The sequence below is a fragment of the Fusarium oxysporum genome, chromosome VI, assembly GCF_013085055.1.
Source record: "Fusarium oxysporum Fo47 chromosome VI, complete sequence".
In the NCBI taxonomy this organism is placed as follows: domain Eukaryota; kingdom Fungi; phylum Ascomycota; class Sordariomycetes; order Hypocreales; family Nectriaceae; genus Fusarium; species Fusarium oxysporum.
Window position 1 is genome coordinate 1,159,259 of NC_072845.1, and position 14,096 is coordinate 1,173,354.

General features: G+C 48.9%; 5 protein-coding genes across 5 annotated transcripts; 4 read left to right on the plus strand and 1 right to left on the minus strand.

The window, feature by feature from the left end:
* Positions 1–1,108: 1,108 nt before the first annotated feature.
* FOBCDRAFT_294423 (uncharacterized protein) lies at positions 1,109–2,963 on the plus strand (the record flags this gene model as incomplete). Its single annotated transcript, XM_031187083.3, has 5 exons — positions 1,109–1,175; positions 1,232–1,290; positions 1,333–1,818; positions 1,868–2,236; positions 2,286–2,963. 5 exons carry the CDS (start codon positions 1,109–1,111, stop codon positions 2,961–2,963), a joined length of 1,659 nt encoding a protein of 552 aa, XP_031038218.3.
* A 1,468-nt stretch (positions 2,964–4,431) lies between these two features.
* On the plus strand, positions 4,432–4,846 carry FOBCDRAFT_92621 (uncharacterized protein; the record flags this gene model as incomplete). The annotated part of the gene is made up of 2 exons (XM_031187081.3): positions 4,432–4,552; positions 4,638–4,846. Coding segments are annotated over 2 exons (330 nt in total), but the record flags the coding sequence as incomplete, so codon positions are not given.
* Positions 4,847–5,367: 521 nt separating this feature from the next.
* FOBCDRAFT_225359 (uncharacterized protein) lies at positions 5,368–6,299 on the plus strand. Its single transcript, XM_059609686.1, has one exon. It carries the CDS (start codon positions 5,914–5,916, stop codon positions 6,139–6,141), a length of 228 nt encoding a protein of 75 aa, XP_059467343.1. The 5' UTR covers positions 5,368–5,913; the 3' UTR covers positions 6,142–6,299.
* A 510-nt stretch (positions 6,300–6,809) lies between these two features.
* On the plus strand, positions 6,810–10,810 carry FOBCDRAFT_40210 (armadillo-type protein). The gene is made up of 8 exons (XM_059612184.1): positions 6,810–7,014; positions 7,264–7,342; positions 7,428–7,903; positions 7,965–8,149; positions 8,207–10,068; positions 10,120–10,295; positions 10,346–10,469; positions 10,518–10,810. Exons 1-8 carry the CDS (start codon positions 6,925–6,927, stop codon positions 10,724–10,726), a joined length of 3,201 nt encoding a protein of 1,066 aa, XP_059465102.1. The 5' UTR covers positions 6,810–6,924; the 3' UTR covers positions 10,727–10,810.
* A 783-nt stretch (positions 10,811–11,593) lies between these two features.
* FOBCDRAFT_240834 (pyridoxal phosphate-dependent transferase) lies at positions 11,594–13,434 on the minus strand (the record flags this gene model as incomplete). Its single annotated transcript, XM_059610329.1, has 5 exons — positions 11,594–11,835; positions 12,064–12,081; positions 12,277–12,699; positions 12,782–13,113; positions 13,196–13,434. The coding sequence occupies 5 exons, from the start codon at positions 13,432–13,434 to the stop codon at positions 11,594–11,596; spliced, it is 1,254 nt and encodes a 417-aa protein (XP_059465103.1).
* Between the last annotated feature and the right edge of the window lie 662 nt (positions 13,435–14,096).

Here is a 14,096-nt window from a genome sequence, read left to right on the forward strand (position 1 = left end):
TAGCACCAGCAGCTCCAAGCACTCTGATGAAGAAGTGCGATACTCATAGGTCACCAGGCGAAGCTCCTGTTGCAACAACATATCAACGCCTCGCACAGAGACACCAAATGCAAATGTACTTTTCAGGGGTGTACGGAAGAAGACAACAATTCATCCTCTGTTTCAAAGCACATAAAGAGATACCACAAGGGCGAGGAACTGCCAAGCCCAGCACAAGGACTTAGTCCCCCATCTCAAGAGGTTACTGATTCTTGTGCATGGAAAGATAGATAAACCATTATATTTGTGCAATGGAATGTGCAGAAGTCAAAGCTTATGTAAACATCTAAAACATCGTCAATGCCCTCAACACAGGATGCGAGAAGGCCTTTTTGACTTGAACTGCGGCGTCTGTTCTTTTCACCCCGTCTTCCTGGTCTGATTCAAGACTCGCCTTATTCAAGTTTTTGATCAATTGAAGGCTGAGCTACCGTTCGATACTAGTATTTCCATCGTCGGAGACCTTTATTCTCTGCAGGAGATCATTGTGGTGGTCCAGATGGCAAATAGTGACTGGGGCATTAGTTCCTTCCAGCAGAATGCCCCTGGCTTTGTTTTTTTTTTATCTAATCATTTGAAAAGGTTTGCGAAAGCAAGAGAATCAAAGGAACTCGGGCAAATCAACCGAAATCAGATTAAAGATAACTCAGAAGAAAACCCAGTAGCCGCGAAACGCCTTGGGACTTTTTGACCTGCGAGTGGAAACGAAGCATACTTATTGACGTTGGGGTCTGCGTCACCCTATCTACCAGGCAGCAAATATCGAGAGTCTTTACGAGGGGGTCTATTGTGACGGCGCTGCTGATTCCGATTCAATGAAACCTACAAAAGTGAACAATGCATCATTGACTCGGTACCTCATGTTGTGTTCTGACTGTTCAGGCTGTTATTCGATTTAGGATCCACCTGCCACTGCTCACGGAGCTGCCAGTGCCAATTAATGTTCCCATTTAACAATGCAACTTAACTTTATCGTTCTAAAAAGTTTGTAGGAAAAGCAATCTTGATAGAATCTCCTTCTTGCATACCTACATATCGAACTTTTCTATGTCACTACAATTCGGACACGATGAATAATACTGCGAGAACCAAGCGCTGCGGACTTTGCGGCCTGCCCGTGGAAGAACCAGACCCAGGTATATTGTCACTTTCTTTCAACTTTGAAGCGGGAATCTAATACTGGTAGCTATAGCAGTTCACGACGGATGTGAGCAGATGGACATAAATTGCGGCTCAGGCGCGTTGCAACGAGTCTTGCTCTTTGGCTTCGAGCCACCAAAAATGAAGTAAGAGCACGCTAGAATCACGAGATGGGCAGAGGCAATGATTGCTGACGGACTGTCGCTTTGTTTCGCTCAGGGCAAAACAAAGGCTGAACAGGAACTCAGCAGGACGTCAGAAGTCCTGCGAAGCATTGGCCGATATTTGGTCTCACACTACATAGTGAGGGAGAACGAGTGCATGCTTCGTAGGGCTTCCCGTATTACTTTTGTTCTGAGGGGCCAAGTTAAGGTCGCCTTCTCTTTGTTTCAAGGACGGAAGTACGTTGCGTCTGTGTCGAACGGTCAGGAACAGAAGCCAGGCAACTCATCCGAACTGTTTGCACTTGGTCCGGGAGAAACGGCGCATGTCGTCCACATTGCCGAAAACCATCTCGGTGTCGTCAGCCTGGTAGTTGCTCATTTAGACCATGCCTTTCAAGCTGAACAAGTTGCTGGAGTATGGTGGAGAGCCATCTACATCCCATGTGGAAGATGCTTGATCATGGCAACTAACGATGTAAGTTTATGACTCACGACATGAAACCCACTATCTAATATCCAAACAGGGGATCAAACTTCGGAGCCTGTCTCCAGTAAGCCCTTGCGCTTTCTGCACGACATCGCGGGGACCTCGTTATCATCAGATCGCATGGCCCTGCCCAACACACCACATAGCGATCCGTTGGGTGGGAGAACCACGCTCGTATCCGGCGCGAATGGCACCTGTCATCTTGAAAGAGTCATCTATCGGTATATCGACTTATTGGGAACACACAACCATGGCAATTCACAGTCATGATATTGACGAGAAATCCCTGGCCCTTTACTCTCGGACAGGTGGCGATGCAGCTTGGTTTCACACCCCCTTCGACGACAACGAGGCAATTACCGAGATCTGGTGGGGAAGCATTGGCGGCAATGGTGATGCGATGGGTGTAAGTATCTCATATTGTTTCATGTTACGAAGTGACTGACAGACTATAGCTTCGGACCAGCAAAGGCCGAGAGGTCTGCCTAGGCTTCGTGGGTGCAATCCCAGACCTTGACTGGGAACTAGCATCTACACCAGCGATGGATAACTACCGAATTTACTACGACTCCATGTCATCTATGGGTATTGGTGGCCTAGCTTTCGAGGACCCCAGTCCCGTTGCTCAAGGCTTTCAGCCCTTCGACCCTACCACCATTGTGCCACCAATGCCGGACTTTCGGTATTGTGTCGAGCCCTTCTTCTTTTCGTCCGCCAACCTACACAATCTCTCCAAAATCACAGTCTGCCAAATTCCAGACAAACGTGGGGTCTCTGGTCTCCTTCTCACGTACAAAAACGGCCACAAGGAGGCTCTTGGTGAAGTACGACTGAACTGCCTTGAACCTCCCATCGACGTCGGCAAACAGGACCGGGTCTGGTTACGCTTTGAGTATGATCCCACAGGAATCATCGATGAACATCCTCGCCTTGTCGAGATCTCCTTCTCCCCCATTGAACCTATTATGCGCGATGGAACAGATCCTGCAGTTGTCGGCATCAACTGTCTCGAAGTTCTCTTTACAGATGAACTGCACTGGTGGTGGTCATCCCTCCAGTGTCAGGTTTTCTACGACGGCCAGGGCAGCTTACAACCACGAGATGCCGAGAAATGGCTCCTATTCGACGACTAAATAGTCAAGTCCCTCCACTATCAGGAATTGTCAAAATCGACAGATATATCCCAACGCTACACTCATGCCTATCAAGGCAAGTGGACTAGCATATAATACTTCTGCCTACTTTTTCACCTCAAACTCGCCGCCCAACCGCTATTTGGAGTCTTCCGCCCACTACTATCACTTCATGAAGACAGCTGTCTCTACACACCACACAGTCCCTTTTTCTACCTCCAGTTGTACTACAGGAATCCAACCCCCCATGTCGACGTTACTTAGACATCCCCAGACCGGGCTTGGAACTATTTTACTACAAAACACTCTACTTACAAACTTGATACTATCGTAGCGCTGCAAGACGATCCCAAAGGGGACTCACTATAGACAGAACAGGCAGTCAATTCGGTTGGTTATCGCCAGAATTTGGAGAGACCAGTACTACAGTAGTTGCACACTCTTCCATCGAGTGGAAGGAAGATAGACGCAGTATAATCCTGTCTTAGACCAAGAGTAACCCAACTGAGATGATTCGTTACGACCAGCCTTGACTAATTTATGTCAATGTTTTTATATACGATACATTCAATCAAGCAACCATCGCCACATGATTGTTACGCAAGAGAAATGGGCTGCCTCTACCGTATCAAGTTAGATGCTATTTGAGTATAGAAAAGAGTCTGCAGCAACTCGACTCAAAAAACCGGTACTCCCCTTTGTCTTTCGTCAGTAATGTCTGTTTCTTTAGACTTCATCGCTTTATTTTATGTATATCTTTTATATATATCCTGCCCACGATAAGATAGTCAACTCCTTGCGTTTATAACCGTACACAACCCAGGGAAATGGAAGCAGACCGCATCGATTACCTGTTTGCTTTTCAGTAAAGTACTCCAGTAAATCATTTGATGATGGTATATAAGAACTTTGGGATCGTTTCAATTGTATAAATATCTTATACATCAGGCACCACGGCAAATGCGATGGCTCCAGTCTGAAAGCAGGCCTGGGCGAATGGCCTCAGTGACAGTGAACCAGCGAGGCATGGTCGGAATCACGACTTTCTAAGCCATAATTTTGGTCAGAGCACATATACATGTACTCGAAGGTCACGGCGGCCCAGAAAGTCGTGATCCAAATACAGCCAACCTGTTTACTGCATACGAAGACGGGGAGAAGTTGTTGGAGGTCTGGGTAGGCATCACCCAGAACGTTGTCGGCGGTCTTGGGGTAAGCTCTTTTCAACCATATCCAATACCCACAGTAGAGCTAACAAACTGGAACAGGTTCGCACAAGTAAAGGTAGAGAAATCTGCCATGCTCACGCTACTCGACTTCACGAAACCAGCTGGGGGCTCGCTGACCATTTCCAAGGGTCAGAAAGAACAATGTACTACGGGAGTGATGCCCCAGTAGGCGTTGGTGCCATCGTTTTCGCAGTCCCTCCCCCTCGGGGCCTTGAAACCAATTTGACCCATTCTCAACGATGCCTCCGGTTCCCAGCTTCAGATACTTGATTGTGCACTTCTTCGGAGGCTCTGTCGACCTGGCAGGCGTTGTTGAGGTGACCTTCTGTCAGTTGGAGCACAAGCCAGAGTTTATCTCCAGTATGCCGTTCTGCTTTGCAGCAAGTCGCCAAGAAGCATTGGGCGAAGTGCGCCTTAGCTGACTGCAATAACCTATGCTTCTCAGGGGTGAGGGTCGAGAGGTCATGTACCTCGAGTTCAGGTACGATCCCACCGGGGTTGTACCTGATCACCCGAACCTCCTCGACGCGCGCTTCATCAGGTGACGAGCCTCCAGAGGATCTCAACCCAGAGAGTCATCCCGATATCACAGGTCAAAGGTTCTTGGAGGTGTCGTGGGAGGGGAGTTTGGAATGGTGGCGGTCACCACTGAAGGGCCAGCCTCGAATCTCGAGATGCCACAGCGCGGCTCGAGTTCGGTGCCTAGCTCTCTCTGAGGAGCTGCTTGTACATTATGGTATTGAGGTTGAAGATAGTGCTGCAAAAGCATACAGGAGTTTGACAGACAGAAGAATTGAAAGGCGCCATGTTTGCAAAGCTTCTACGTCTGTGCTCAGGTGACTTTCCAACCGCATGAATGAGGTTAATGCCAATGCAGCCAGTCCAATGTCTCACAGTAGCCTCTTCCTGGAACTATTGAGCCGCCATTAATTCATGCAACGGTGAAGAGTTGCCACAACTGAATGTCAGAATACAGAGCAGATTCTGCAGACTTGAATCATGTTATGCTTCATGTAGAGAAGTTTCTGCCCTTGAAATAAAGAAATGACGATCGTGACGTCTCAAAGGCCCGCTGAAGAACCGACAGATTTGGAGTTTCTGCATCTAAGCCAAAAGCGGTGAGAGAAATGGCGGGGCACTAGTGATTATGGTGTTGGACCCTGCAATTTGACCTGGTTTTTTTTCTTTAATTTGTTTTGCCTATTTTGGTTGTTTTGTTCTGTTGTTTCAGTTTTTTTTCTCCTTGTTGTTATGACAGTCCTTGTATCGTGGGGATTTGTCAGGTTATTACGGAGTACAGAGCATGAGATAAGTGAATCCTTCAGATGGACCGCCGGTAATGTCAGTGACATGCCACCAAGTGCTAGTAATTTTACCTCAAGATAGTACCTTCTTATCTTCCGGGAAAAGCGGTTGTTGGCCTTTCTGAAATGAGACATGCCTGACCCGACCCTACCTAAAAAAGTGATCATCCATTTTGCCATGGGTGACCTCGTGCATTTCTCGTGGCAGACTCGTGCTGCTCTGCGAGGTGCTGTGGATGGGTTCGGTGCTTACGGTACTTGACCCAATCGCCAAGGTTTGGTGCGTCGGTAGGTACCACAATCATTGGTTACCTGGAGTAATTGGATTGCTTTGACTCGGAGGCTTGTTTGGTTGCAGTTTGTTGAACATAAGAACGCTTGCATTGAGCTGCCACAATTGGTATTGCCTTGGATGTTATGTTATGTTATGTTGAGTTCTGGTGCATGCATGCATTCAGCTGCCTGTCATTATGCCTTTCTGTTCATTTCAAGGGTTTTGACTTTGTAAGCAGTGAATGTGTCTCCCTTACATCAATCAATGGCTCTTGCTGGGCAGTGAATGAGAGCCCTCCAGTAATTGGGCTTCTATCTAAATCACCCGTTGATCATCGTCTTGCTTCGTCCTTTGATGCCTTCATCAGATAAACGTTATAGCGAGAACGTTACGATATCAATGCTCGTCATACCCGCAGAAGCAAAGAAGAGAGAAAAAAAGAGAAACAGATAGACCCACCTGCTACCAAAAAGTGTGCGCGTGTGTTTTTTTCCCCCCTCCTCCATCCAGTTCATTGACTTCATTCGACTCCGTCCCGACGCCGTCTCCAGCTTTGATGAAAGCTTCCGCCGCCGAGTGACCGAATTGTGTCCCACACACAAACCCGCACCGCGTACCGTACTTGGCCTGGAGCCCTACCCGGCCCCAATCAGAACCCCCATTTCCCATCTTTTCGAGCCCCTGGACACTCGCACACACGGACGGCCCTGGTGGTACTTTCTGCCGACTACAACTTTTTGGGCCTCTGGCATCGTCCATCGGGACCTAATATTTCAGCTCTTTTTCAAGGAAAAAGCACCCAAGAGTAAAAAAAATCTTGATCAACAAAAGTCACTGTCGCGTTCCCAAGGCGTCGACTTAATTCAGCACAGCACCTCGCTCGACTTGAGACTGCTTCTGCTTCACACCGTGGCTCCTATCTAGCCGTTGGACTGTGGACTAAAGTTAGCTGGCCTGGCCTGGACGGACTTGCTTGTGCTTTTTCTTTGGGTGCTTTTTGGGTTGTCTCTAGATGCCCCGCCATCCGTCGCTCGCCATCCTTATCCAGACCTGACAGATCCTGATTCCGCCTCTTTCGTCCGCCTTTCTTCCAACCTCACACTCCCATCCCCTTCGGCCTCGACGTCGACTTCTCTTCATATCCACCCTTCATCATGGATCCCGCCGCTGTGAGGTCCTTGCTCGCCACTAGCTTGGACCCTGATGCAGACAGTCGAAGGCGTGCTGAGCTTCAGTTGAAACAGGTGCGTCCCTGCGTTTGTGTTTGCGTCTTTGGTCGAGGTGGTCGAGGGAACTCCTTTGTGCTTGGGTATTGGTAGGGAATCGGCCAGTCATCAGCTCTGCTCTTTGATGCGATGGCTGGCTGGCTGGCTTCTCTTCCCCCTACTTTGGGTTTCCTTCTCCGACGCCTCTTTGTGCAGCTGTGTCCCTTGCGCCAGCCTCCAATTCCACAAAGAACTAAGATGCTAATTTGTTCCCGTCTACCTCTCTAGATTGAAGAACAGCCCGGATTTCTCGAATGTCTGCTCGATATTTTACAAGCCGAACAGGAGGCTAGTGTCCGCCTTTCGAGTATGTCTACCAACTCTCGTGCCCTCTATCCAGCCTGTTTGTGCGCTCCCTCATCAGTTCACTTTCTGACCAACTTCCACTCCAGCCGTGATTTATGTCAAGAACCGTGTCAATCGCTCATGGTACAATAATGAGGGGTACTCTCCCGATCCCCCCACCGCTATAATCCCTGAAGAAGAGAAGGCTCGTGTACGAGACCGCCTTCTGCCAATTCTCGCTACGTCCGAAACCCTCGTCCGCCAGCAGCTCATTCCCGTCCTCCAACGAATCCTCCAATATGACTTTCCCGCCCGTTGGCCCAAGTTCATGGACTTCACCGTCGAGCTTCTAAACACGAATAACCCCGGTTCCGTTCTTGCTGGTCTGCAGTGTCTGCTCGCCATCTGCCGTGCGTTCCGCTATAAATCGACCGACAGCGATGATCGACAACACTTTGATAAGATTGTGGAGGCGACATTCCCCCGTCTTCTCGCCATCTGTAACGAGTTGGTGAACCAGGAGAGCGATGAGGCTGGTGAGATGCTTCACTTGGCCCTCAAGGCCTACAAGCATGCGACATGGGTGCGCACTCCCCTGGATATGATATATTTGCTCATGAGCCACGTATTGACCTTGTTCGCAGTTGGAACTCTCGCCTTCGCTACGACAACGTGACACCAACATCGCTTGGTGCACTGTTTTCCTACACACGGTTTCCAAGGCTTGCCCTACCAATGCTATGCAGGGTGATCAGCACGAACGTGAGAAGCATCACTGGTGGAAGGCCAAGAAATGGGCTTTCTTCAACCTGAACCGCCTCTTCATTCGGTAGGATTGCTTACATCTGTCAAATGTCAGTAGTCTTGGCTAACATGTAATCTACAGGCATGGCAACCCTGCCAGTCCTGGTAAGGGCGAAGACGCACTTGCTTTCGCCAAGGACTTCACCGCGAACATTGCCCCCGAGATCCTCAAGCACTACCTCCAAGAGATCGAGAAATGGGTTGCCAAAACCTCTTGGCTCAGCCGACCCTGCCTTTCCTATACTCTGGTCTTCCTCGACGAGTCTGTACGACCCAAGGAGATGTGGACACACCTCAAGCCTCATCTTACCAACCTTGTTACTCACTTCGTTTTCCCTGTTCTTTGCCTTACCGAGGAGGATGTCGAGCAGTTCGAGGATGAGCCCGACGAGTACCTTCACCGAAAGCTTAACTACTTCGAGGAAGCGTCTGCTCCTGATGTCGCCGCTACTAACTTCCTCGTCAACCTTACTAAGAACCGCCGCAAGGAGACCTTCGAGATTCTCAAGTTCGTCAATGCTGTTGTCACCGAGTACGAGCAGGCTGCGGATGATCAGAAGAACCACATTGCCAAGGAGGGTGCTCTGCGCATGATCGCTACCCTGGCACCTGTTATTCTGGGCAAGAAGAGCCCTATTGCTGATCAGGTCGAATACTTCCTCGTCCGTTATGTCTTCCCCGACTTCACCAGCCCACAGGGCTACCTCCGCGCTCGTGCTTGCGACACCATCGAGAAGTTTGAGCAGCTCAACTTCCAAGATCAGAACAACCTCCTTACTATCTACCGACACATCCTGGATTGTATGGCCGACCCTGCTCTCCCAGTTCGTGTCACAGCCGCTCTCGCTCTCCAGCCTCTTATCCGCCACGATGTCATTCGAACAAGCATGCAGCAAAACATTCCCACGATTATGCAGCAGTTGCTCAAGCTTGCCAACGAGGCTGATATCGATGCGCTCGCGAACGTCATGGAGGACTTTGTCGAGGTCTTCGCCACTGAGCTCACTCCTTTTGCTGTCGCATTGAGCGAGCAGCTCCGAGACACTTACATGAGAATTGTGCGCGAGCTTCTCGAGAAGGAGAGCAAAGTTGGCGATGACGGTGAGCTCTACAACGAGTATGACGACAAGAGCATTACTGCTCTTGGTGTCCTGCAGACCATCGGAACTCTGATTCTCACACTCGAGAGCACTCCTGACGTCCTGCTCCACATTGAGGCTGTACTTATGCCCGTCATCAAGGTTACCCTGGAGAACAAGCTTTATGACCTCTACAACGAAGTTTTCGAAATCATCGATAGCTGCACATTCGCTGCCAAGTCCATTTCTCCCACCATGTGGCAGGCCTTCGAGTTGATTCACACTACTTTCAAGGCTGGTGCTGAATACTACCTCGAGGATATGCTGCCTGCTCTGGACAACTTTGTCCAATTTGGTGCTCCCCAGCTCGCTCAGAAGCCCGAGTACACTCAGGCCCTTTACTCCATGGTCGCTGATATGTTCACCGACAGTATTCAGGGAGGTGTCGAGAGGATATGTGCTTGCAAACTGGCCGAGGCCATGATGCTTAGCTTGAAGGGCCAGATTGATAGCTGTGTCGAGGGTTTCATCAACATTGCCATGAGCATCCTTGCCAACCAAGACGTCAAGGTGAAGAGCTACCGCATCCATCTCATGGAGATGGTTATCAACTCGATCCACTACAACCCACTTCTCACCCTTCAAGTCCTTGAGAACAAGGGCTGGACAAACCGTTTCTTCAGTCTCTGGTTTGGCAGCATGACTTCTTTCACCCGTGTTCACGACAAGAAGCTTTGCATCGTTGCCATCTCAGCTCTTCTTAGCCTGAACCCTGAGCACGTGCCATCCAGTGTCTCTGTTGGCTGGCCAAGATTGCTTCAAGGCATTACTGAACTATTCCGCTCCCTCCCTGCCGCTCAGAAGAGTAAGTTTTCTATGCCCTTAGTGCCATCGAGTCACAACTAACAGATGACAGATCGCGATGAGGCTCTCCGTGACGACTTCCACCTCGAGTCCACTTATGACTACGGCGAGGAAGATGAGTGGGATGACGACGAGGCCAACTGGAACGCTGAGGAGGAAGAGGAGACAGGCGAGACTAGCGAGTCCAAAGACGAGAGCACTGCTTATCTCAACTTCTTGAACGAGGAGGTATGTACAATCCCACGCAGTGACTATGATATAACGCTAATGAAACAAAGGCCCAGAAGTTTAGCCGAGCGATTGATGACGTCGAGGAGGACGATCTTGGCGAGGACTCTGTTCTGCTCGAGTCGCCGCTCGACAAGATTGAGCCTTACCAATTATTCCGCGGCACTTTAATGAGTGAGTCAATCCTGTACACGTCGTTAACGACACTGCTGACTTTGATAGAAATGCAACAAGAGCAACCCCAATTTTACAGCAGCTTGGCTGGACACCTCACAGCTGATGATCAGAATGTGATTCAGTCAGTAATGGTCAAGGCCGATGAGATCGCGGCACAGCAGGTGCAGCAAGCCCAGCAAGCTCAGCTTCTCGCTCAACAACAGGCTGCTGCGATGGCGGCCAACCTCAGCGCCCCTAACGGCGGTGCCAGCTAAAGGATGTCGTACACGTATCACGAGTGATCTGAGTTATTGGAGTTGTTTCTACCCCCATTTTGTTATATCCCTTTCCTCGTTCATGTCAGGGCAGGAGTAAAGATTCCCCGGAGACCAAGAAATGTGTTGAGCCCATACCAAAAGAAAGAGATTTAGAACGTGCAAACAATGATGAGCCCACCTACTGGAGGACCCCCTTCCAAAGAGTGCCGTGGGTATGATTGGTATAGGGGAGCTGGATTACGAAGCAGTTTACGAGGGTGTCTTTTTGGCGGGAAATTTGTGCTGAGGAGAAATGTGAAAATGAGCCAACGACGACGAGACTGCGGATGAAGCGAGCAAGAGGTTCACTTGATTCGAGGATGCAAGCTGAGATGGGACGAAGATGATAGTCACGAGACAAAAAGGAGAGGTGATCTCTTGAGCTGAGCAGTCACAGTTAGAAGGTAAACAAACAAACAAGTAAATACAATCGATAGTTCCATCTTTGGTTCGAAGTCATCGTTTATCCTCACTCTGCCACATGATCATAGAGACAACTATCCTCAGACGCGCTGAAAGGGTGAGTATGCCTCTCTCCCAGTGGTACAACGCAGAAACATTGCCTGTAACCACAATTAGAGATGATAAAAAAGGGAGAGACAGTTAAGTTCGTGATGTTGAATGTGACAGAAGAGAGTAGACTGGTCTCGTACTATTTATTGGTCAAGCAGGTAGGTTCGTCGAATTTCTCCCAAGACTTGAGGCGGTCTCCCATATCCCGTGGGCAGTTAAGAATAAGGGTCCACCCTCCTCTCTCAAGTAAATTCCGTCATTTTCTCATTGATCAGGACACTCACAGAAATACACTCCTCCTTCACGCCCTCTTCAATACTCTGTTAAATAAGAGGTCGTGGTGGAACCGAAGATGGATTTCCAGTTGTGGGCGACAGGATTATAGCCTGTCACGCCGCCGGAGCGGTTGAGACCTCGGGGAAAGACGTAGATGGAGAGTTCGAGTCTTGTACTTATGTCGAGGGAGCTGCCGGCGAGGAATTTGTGTTTGTCATTGGGGTCATCTCGGATGAGTCGTACATAGGCGAGGCTAAGGGTCACACAGGAGGAGACATCTGTAGCAAGGTCAGTAACTGAGGCTGAGGAGGGACAGCTTCTTCTTCGGACGGTGAAGTATGGAAGGAATTAGTATATATCAATGACGAACGACCTCCGATATTTCGCGGGGTTTGCGTACAGTCTTCCAAAGATTGGTTTGAAGTTATCATAAGTCTTGTACTTACCGTTAGGAATCTCGGCAGGGTATTCAGCGAGTTGTAATTACTTTCTCGAGGCCTACTGACATACTACGACCTGTAAAGCTGTAGGTTAATCTTGGTATTATTAGTTGTGGCAAGACGGTTGTGCCCTCCTTGGCACAGGAATCAACCGGCTCACATTAGGTTTTGATGACTGATTTCTGCGTTTTTGAGTATTTAAGACTGAGCAAAGCCGAATGTTCAATCTTCACGAAACGTCTCTTCTAGTTAGGTCACAACATCCTTTTCGTTCCTTACTCGCTCGTTCAGCTGCATCCAGAGCTGTCTTGATAACCTCGTCCAAGAATCTCTCATTTTCGATCCCCACACTGATTCGTACCAAATGCTTAACAATACCATACTCCTCAGCCCATTCAAGCTCGTCGTAATGCGCGAAGAGCGTATATGCACAACCTAGAGTGAAATTGGTCCCCAAACTTGGCCCTTTTGCCACATCAAGAGCGTCGTGGAACGCGATGGCAGCTGCTGGAGTCTTGAAACGAATAGACAGCAGATATCCATACCCCTTTCCTGGACGTTTGTATTTCTCGTGAAGTTGTTGTGTCGGGCTTCCCTTGGGATAATAGACTTGCCCAACCGAACTGTGCTTGCGAAGTATATCTGCGATGTGTTGTGCATTTTGACTGGCTTTGATAACTCGCTCTTCGAAATCTGTCTGCGCTGTTTTTCTCCATAACAATCGTATCCAGCGGAAAGTTGGTGTTGATATAGCGATCCTTTAATCGCCTCTTTATATCCCAACGGGCTCCGCCGTTTGGTTTCAGGGCCACGCTTCCTCCCATGGCGTTGCATCTCCCACTAAACATCTTTGTCAAGCCTGTGCATACAATATCGCAATGTGAGATAACGTCGACGTTTACCGATGTACCGACTGTGTCATCAACCACGAACAAGAAGTCGTATTCGTCGTATATCCTTTCTATTCGCTCTAGATCGACAGAGCCAAGGAGTGGGTTGCCAGGGAACTCTGTAAAGAGGGCCCATAGCTGCAGACCTGAGGCCAAGTCTTCTTCAAGAGTTTCCAAGTCGGAGTGTGTAGCGTCATAGAGTTTACACTCGTACCCGTGGATCTTGCTTAAGACTTTGAAAGTATCAACATATTAAAATCCGGATTCGTCGTTAGTCTGGTCAATTATCAGGTTTGTCTTTGACGTACCCGAAGATCGCAACGGTCCTCTTTCTCGCTGTAGTGTAAAGGCTGATAATATCATGGATATGGCTAATATCCGACATGCCGGTGGGATATAATAACACATCGCTGTTCTTCAACTTGTTGTCTTTGGTACTAAGCGAGTCTGCAATGCGTTGTTGCATGGCAATCTTGGCCTCTTTGGCCTTCTGGATTGGAAGAATGGCCTCAGGCAATTCCCGGCCCCGATTCGAAAAAAGGGGCATTCTCTAGCCAATACGTCGCTCTTCGACTCGAGATACCATAGCCGGTATGTTGCCAGAATGCTTTGGCCTCTTTCTCTCCTTGTTGAGGGTAAACGACCACGTAGATTTCGTTCAAGTCACTTCCGTTCTCTGACTTTTTCACAGGACGAATATTACCGTCGAAGTCAACCACGAAGACGAATGCTCTCATTCGCTGCCTTTCTAGATATCCTTGAAGATCTTTGGCATAGCAGCACGCTGTTAGTAGCATTGCCGATCGTCCGCGCTCTTTCAACGACTGCCTCAGCTCGTCTCGAAATTCGGTTGTAAGAAATCTTGAAGGTAACTCAGAAGTCCATGTGAGTAATCGTTCTGCGAGTTCGTCGACGACAAGAGGGACGAAGAATCGAGGGTGTCCGGTCTTTAGCTGGGCTATGAGTTCGGGGTCTCTTTAGCCCAAGCTACATTATCTTCCCATATCGGTATATAGACACTGACGCCCTGTTAAAGCTTGTCCGTATAGTGAGACTTGGCGATGTGGTCGAGATTTATTACATGCTTGTCTCCTGACGGGAGAGAACTCCCAAGCTTTACCCTCATCTCTCCACAATATTTTATCGACGATGATCGATTTACAGTATTCGGATCTTGTTAAGTTGGTCTTATACTGTGCTTCGCCTGCT